This window comes from Pyxicephalus adspersus, chromosome 7 (assembly GCF_032062135.1).
Source record: "Pyxicephalus adspersus chromosome 7, UCB_Pads_2.0, whole genome shotgun sequence".
NCBI lineage: Eukaryota > Metazoa > Chordata > Amphibia > Anura > Pyxicephalidae > Pyxicephalus > Pyxicephalus adspersus.
This window is the reverse complement of record NC_092864.1, coordinates 9,238,917-9,246,473: the sequence shown is the minus strand read 5'-3', so window position 1 is coordinate 9,246,473 and position 7,557 is coordinate 9,238,917. Positions and strand designations below refer to the sequence as shown.

Genomic DNA, 7,557 nt, shown 5'->3' with positions numbered 1-7,557 from the left:
AGCACAAACATGCGTGTCGTGACTCCATGTGGCCGGCGGTCTGAGCAGAGCAATCACCATTTCTAGGAAACCCTGGAACCTTATAGAGAATATAGAACAACATCCACATTTCCTCATTATTGGTCAGGAGGTATAACAAGAAGACGTGATTGTTTTCTTTGTTTAGGAAATCTGAATTATTATTTATAAATGTGCCAGCTTTACCTCTCCTATTGCCTGGCTTCCATTTCCAATTTACCTTCTGTTGTAAAAAGTCAAAATTTTACAGAGCTCAATAGCTCAAGATGAAATTTTCACACACAATTTAAGTAAAATATGTAGCTTCTCTCTCCCCTTCCTCTTCATCCTTTCACCCTGTCATTTTCTTTTTCTTTTTTCTGCTCTTCTTCTCCTTCTTTTACCTCCTTCCCCCTCCTTTTTTCCTTCCACTATCCCCTCCTTTCCCTGTCTGAGATTTCAATTAGGGACAGGCTGTCTAAAAGGAAACAACTACTGCTGTGCTTTCATTTTATGAGTATTGGCACCCTAGGACAGTAGTGTGTTACTGGCAGGATCACCAGGTGAGAAAATACAGCCGCCACATCTAAGGATCAATGAGCTGCAGTAGCAGTATTATTTTTATTCTGGGGTTAAGATATATTTTAAATGCACTTTTAGGGCTTCTGAATATACCCCCCCCTTTTCGGCTCGGGTATGGTGACCACATTGCAGGTAACAGATGTCTGAAGGCAGCAATTTCATCTGCAGCGGCAATGCCTTGTTGGAAGCTTGGCCTACCTCCCATTTATAGCTGTCAGTTATACAGGACGCTGCCAAGTCATAAACCTGTGCTAGTTACCATATCAAAGGAGAACACATAACCAGAGCCAAAGTACCTGAAGAGAAGGCTTCAGTGCCACCCAAATGTTTCATCTGGATCGTTATTCACTTTCTGATATTGCTGGGTCATAAAAAGTCATATTAGCTGCTGCACTGAATTGCCAAACAGCTGTGCCAGCCTTGCCCCAGATGCCAATTTCTATTTCCGTGCTCCAAAACAGAGAAGTGGGACAAGGCTGACAACACTCCAGAATTACAGTGCTGCGTTGTCAGCTCAATACAGGAAGTGGGGATCTCACAGATCAGCGGCTTTTATTCTTAAAGGGACAACACGGAGCAATGTCTATGTACGGCAGACATGTACTGCAAAGGTTTTTTCCCCCGACAAACTAGGGTACAAAAAATCTATATTCCTATTGTGTGATACTTCCCCCACCTGTTAGATTATAAGTTCTTCATGATGGGGTCCTCCTGTGTCACTGTCTGTCATTTGCTACCCCTATTTATTATACAACGCTACCTAATATGTTGGCACTATATAAATACTGTTTAAAAATAATCCAGACACCCGAATTGGGTAATATCCAGGTCAGTTGTCTTTTATTAATAATAACAAACAGGATTTATATAGCGCCAACATATTACGCAGTGCTGTACATTAAATAGGAGTTGCAAATGACACCAGAAGAGGAGAGGAGCCTGAGCAGAAGAGCTTACAATCTAAGAGTTCCTTTGTGTGTTTTTATTCAGCCAATAACGTTTTTTTAATGAAAAATCCCAACCTTGTCTAAATCAATTCACAAGATCTATTAAACTCTGGAAATGTATTCCACCCGTTCATCCTATTCCTACAGTGCAGAATTCATTTATCCTGCAGGAGCCCCTCCGTGGCCCTTATTGGGTCAGTTGCCCTTCTCTGCAATCATTGGGGTACCTGATGACCGAGCTGTATATTTAATGGGGGGCGCCGTATAATATGTACACTAATGGGACAAAATGATGAATCCTATGGATGACATGGATGGTCTGGTTACAATGACCCCTGGCAAGGGATGGGAGGGGGTAAATGGGGCAGAAAGTCAACAGTCAGCTCTTGGTAATGTGTTGGAAGCAGGATAATAGGCATGAGTAAAGATCTGAGAGACTCTGACATTGTGATTACTGAATGATAGGCAGAGCATCTCCAAAACAGCCAACAGTGGGGTACACAGGAGCAAAAGTAGTCTGAAGAAGGACAACCGATGAACCAGGGTCAATGGGCACCTAAAGCTCAATGATGGGAGATGGGTTACCTGCCTGGTGCAATCTCATACAAAAGCTACTGTAACACAAATTGCTAAAAAAAGCAAAAGATAAGCACTAACGGGGCATTGCCAGTTGCTGGATACGAGATCTGCCCATGGGAGTGCCCATGCAGACCCCTGTCCTGCACATGGAGCATCAGAACCGGACCATGGAGCAATGGAAATAGGTGACCCAGTCTGATGGATTACAAATTATTTTAGATCAGACTTCCTCTACCTTTTTTACCCTTGAAATAACCTTTAGGTCTTAGAGAACCCCTTCTATAATTACTATATTACTATATCTGCAGCTCACTGTATATTAGCAGTGGGAAGAATTCCTCGTACATTGCTGGCCATTGGGAAGAATGTCACCCTTACAGATAGCCAAAAAGATCATCGGGGTCACCAGAGAGGTGCAAACTGCTCAAGACACCCCCAGCAACCTCTGGAGGAACCCTAGGATTCCATGGAACAGTGCTGAGAGTCCCACGCATGACATGCGCAAATATGCATTCACCTGATTATACGTGTGCATTCACCTGATTATACGTGTGCATTCATCTGGGTATAGCCAGGACACCTCCAGGGTAATGGTGGAGTCCATACCTCAAGGTCATAGCTTTGGTGGCGCAAAGAGGACCTGCACAATATTAGGTAGGTGGTTTTATTGCTTTGGAGTTTCTCTCTATGGAGTTCCTTGTGCTTTCATAAAATAAGAAAGTGTCTGCTATCACTAGGAAAGTCAGAGCAGTGTTCCGGAGAAGAATGAAATCGGTTTCTACACTGCTACTGCCGCCAGCTAATCATCAATTGAAAATCACTATCACTATAATATATGGATTCTGTATAGAGAACAGACGGCTGCATGGAGTCAGCAGATCAGTGCCTGGCTGACCACTGATGTGTATTCCCAATGGCCAATTTCACACCACTGATTGTAATATTACATTGTAACATTAATTAGTATTACAGCATTGCAGGGGCGATACTAATGAGTTACTTAATGGAATTAGCGATCTGCTGTACGTCAGCGTTCTATTCGTGGAGTTTATTCTAATAGAAACATCAGTCCACCCAAAACAGGATGCTGGGAAAATAAACCTTGGACATTCTCTTCTATGTCATTTGGTAATGAGATCCTAATGCTGGGTCCCCAGGTCTGTACACCCCCTGTGCCCATTGTTGGGTCTCCTATCACCCCTTTGCTGAGTACCCAGGTCTGTACACCCGCTGTACCCATTATGGGGGTCTGCCATCACCTCTGTGCTGAATTCTTGGGTATGTCTATGTCCTATGCCCATTATTGAGATTCCAACCATCCCAGCACTAACAATAAGTGCAACCGAAATCTGGTGGTCCCGCCAGAAACCCAGAGCTGTCATATGAATTCTATAATGACATCTCAACCCCTGGTGTGTGTTCAGTAATCCTAACCTGTGCTAGGGTGACAATTGTACAATGAGTGAGCGTTGTCACCCTATGATAGCCAGAGAGTTATTGTCTGGATCACCAGGGGAAAAGAAAACAACAAGTCTGAAAATAAAGAAAACTAATGCAGCCACCACAGCTAAGGACAGGTAATCTTAGTTTAAATACACTTTAAAAAAAAGCCACGTTGGCACACTGTAAAATTTGTAACTGCTGTGTCAGTAAGTGAACTGAGAAAGAACTTCTGTCCCCATTGGCTGTGAAGGTGACACGGTGGATTCTTCTTAGTGGTTAGGATGTATTGCAGCTTGGAAGGTTTATTAGATAGCATTCAGGTACCCCATAGGTGCTTCTTTCACCCCATTGATTCTCCTCTCACCTCATAGGTTCTCCTCTCACCTTAAAGGTACCCCTCTCTGTCTATAGGTATTCTCTCACTCCATAGGTGCTCCTACCACCCTGTAGGTACCCAAAGGTGTTCCCCTTACTCCAAAAGTGCTCCTCTCAATCCATAGGTTCTCCTCCCACCCCATATGTGTCTTTCTCACTCCATAGGTTCTCCTCTCACCCCATAGGTGTCTTTCTCACTCCATAGGTTCTCCTTTCACCCCATAGGTGTTCCTCTCACTCCATAGGTTCTCCTTTCACCCCATAGGTGTCCTTCTCACTCCATAGGTTCTCCTTTCACCCCATAGGTGTCCTTCTCACTCCATAGGTTCTCCTCTCACCCCATAGGTGTCCTTCTCACTCCATAGGTTCTCCTCTCACCCCATAGGTGTCCTTCTCACTCCAAAGGTTCTCCTCTCGCCCCATAGACTCTCTTCTCACACCATAGGTGCTTCATGCAACACATAGACGCTCCTTTTGTAGGCGCTCCTCTCAACCCATAGGTATCCCCCCTCATCCTGTAGGTGCTCCTCTCTCCCCATAGGCTTTCCTTTCGCCCCAAAAGTGCTCCATTCACCTCACAGGTACTTTATTTCACCCTACTAGTTCTCTTTTCCCTCCATAGTTTCTTGCTTTAACCCATAGGTGTTCTTTGCACTCTATAGTTATTCCTCTCATCCCACAGTCATTCCTCCTTTATCTCATGCACTATTCAGCAGGGGGTTCAGGTGCAGTACTTACCCATGCACTAAGCTTGGCAGTCCCTCTGGTAGGTAATCACACATGCCATAGAGATCACAGGTTGGTACATCCCAGGCGGCGGTGAAATCTCCGTTCCTATCTCAGTGGTACCCAGCCATCAGCATCCACATTGCATCCTCTGCCTCCTACAGCCTGAGTTACCTTGTTAAGGAGGACTCTGCTCCTCCTCCATAGGCTCAGCCTCTGACAAATCGATAGAATAGAAAGAAATGGGGGCAGGATTGTGATAAGAGGGGAGCTCAGGACCTGGGAGGGACATACAATTCATCATTATACCACAGGGGAATAAACCATGTCCTTTACAGCTGCAAAATCCACAAACATCTGTGATAAACTCATCTTTGCCACGTGGAAGAAATGCTGATTTCATGTAATAAATTGGATTATAAAGGGACTCATCAGGGTGCTATCACCGGGCACGGGTAAAACTACCTTCTGTGGCTTTTTGGCATCCAAAAGTGGTCCTAATTCTAGGACAGGTGCATTATTGTAGGCGATGCTGCAGAGATGCAATCTGCTCCAGGATATCGCAAAGTCAGCTGTCCTCCTTACTGGGTGCAAAAATGAAACCCAAAATAAACACAAAATGCTAAAAATCATTCACTAAATCTGTAATATTTCAATAATGGTAATAATGATTATGGCTGTGTGCTGTTTTTTGCAATGTACCCACATTGCTGTGTCAACTGCCACCATGCCCTCCATTTGGCACCCTATTCATTTTAGTGTGTCGCCATGCATGCATTACTAGTAAGATGCATCTGGGATGCCATTGGGGTTCTGGGCACCAAAATGGGCAGAAACAGCCCCAGATCTGCCGCTGCCAATGGTGGCATCCAGCACCAAAGTCTACTATTGCCCAATTTCCATAAGCAGATCTGCATCATCATTCTCAGGGACTGGCCAGGAACTACCATCATTTTCAGGAGTCAGGCAAGAGGGGCAAACAAAAACAGCCCCAGGCAAATAGTCCACTTCCCCCTCCCCCCGCGTGTAATTTAAATAGTAAAATAATCCCATGTGGCCTTCAGTCGTCATCGTCCATGTCATGTTTTCATGATTATTATCCTTCGTCTCACACAAATAGGAACATTCAGCAAGGACAAAGAGAAATTGACATTAATTAGAATAATCCATATATTTCCCTGACCTTTTCAGAAGCAGGACAACACAACATTCATTGAATTATCTATTTTATTTCTATATATATATAATAGATATTTGTGTATTTCAATGCTCTTAGCAAGCAGGACAAATCGTAATGAATTTCTCCATTACTAAAATATCTAAGAGCAGCAAAAGGCTTCAATACTCACTTCTGATCTGGAGATGTTTCCTGCAGTACTTCATTCTGCCACAAGATGTCATCTATCTCCAGGATTGATTGATACTATTGTCACTCTACCTGGAAAACGGAGAATATTACTGTCAATGCAGGGTGTTATCGAGTCAAAGCTATTGTTTGCATTCTCAAGTATCACCTGGTACTGGTGAACTGGTCAGAATGTACAAATGATGAATAAAATTCATGCTGGGGTGGTGTTCCAAGAGGGGGTCACTGGTCAGGAGTACCAAGACTGCAGATGTAGTTTAAACCAAGCCCTCACTAGCCTTTGCAGTTGCAGCCACTGTGGAGTAATTCATCCTCAGAGTTGCAGCTGACGTTTCTCAATTTTATTATCACCTTCTTTTCATGGCTTTCTATAGCTCAGCTTCCCTTCCCAACTTTCTAAATCCTAACTTGCACACAAAGAGGGGACTTGGAAGGAGAGAAGAGAGCAGATTGCTGTGATCAGGTACATTAATGCCTCCCCTGCTTGTATTGTGAAATTTAGGAATGAATGTCTCCACAGTGCCTGCAGCTACTGAGGTCAGTGATGGCTTATTGAAGGGTATTTATAGCTTGATCCATATGTGACAATAATTTAATACCTGCCCATATTCTTAAAATATTTTACCATTATAGGGTCTGTATGTTAATATACAACAGTTAAAAATGAAAATACGATTAAGGGTTTACTTCACCCACCAGCAAATACAAATCAACAGATCCCATCTGCAGTGTACAAGGGGTTAAATAACGGGCCGAAATCTATAGTTATAGCCCCCTGGGTCCCACAATTCACATAATTGCTGACAGTGGGAGACGTGCAATGCTGGAGAGCTGCAGGAAAAAGGCAGCATTGTGTATTGGTCACCTCATTAGGAAAATCATAAATTAAGTCTCAAGGGGTAAGCTGTCATTTGCATACATATTAGAAATTGTTAAACATGGCAGCTTTACCTCCAGAGAGGGGGGAAGAGGGACCGCAAAGAGAAGTAGTGTTGGGAGTCAAACATGACAGTGATGGCACAAAGCAGATGTGAATGTTCTGTTGAGAATCTCTGATGGGATTTAATGAGATCTGCAAACCCAGAAGGCAGGAAAAAGCCAATCACAGACTAATGGGCAACTAAATTCACAGGAAAGAACATTGTACTAAAAACATTGGATTTCAACACTTTACGGTGTGGTTTGGCAAAATATTACTGTGCAGCATCAAAGTGTGAGCAAACTGCCCAGAGCTCTCTGGTATGAAATAGACCTGGTCAGACACACCTCTGCTGTGGGCAGACACACCCTTCCATGGGCAGACACACCCCTGCTGTAGTCAGACACACCCTTCTATGGTCAGACACACCCCTGCTGTGGGCAGACACACCCTTCCATGGGCAGACACACCCTTCCATGGGCAGACACACCCCTGCTGTAGGCAGACACACCCTTCTATGGGCAGACACACCCCTGCTGTGGGCGGACATACCCTTCTATGGGCAGACACACCCTTCTACGGGCAGACACACCCTTCTATAGGCAGACACACCCTTCTATGGG

The 7,557-nt window shown here is 44.1% G+C and overlaps 1 protein-coding gene across 1 annotated transcript in view; it reads right to left on the bottom strand.

Moving 5' to 3' along the window:
* Positions 1-4,785, bottom strand: part of LOC140334493 (galanin receptor 2b-like) — a 14,488-nt gene extending 9,703 nt beyond the window's left edge. The window contains exon 1 of the mRNA XM_072416770.1: positions 4,662-4,785. Coding sequence (XP_072272871.1) covers positions 4,662-4,665 — 4 coding nt within the window. The 5' untranslated portion in view covers positions 4,666-4,785. The remainder of the gene's footprint in view (positions 1-4,661) is intronic.
* Between the last annotated feature and the right edge of the window lie 2,772 nt (positions 4,786-7,557).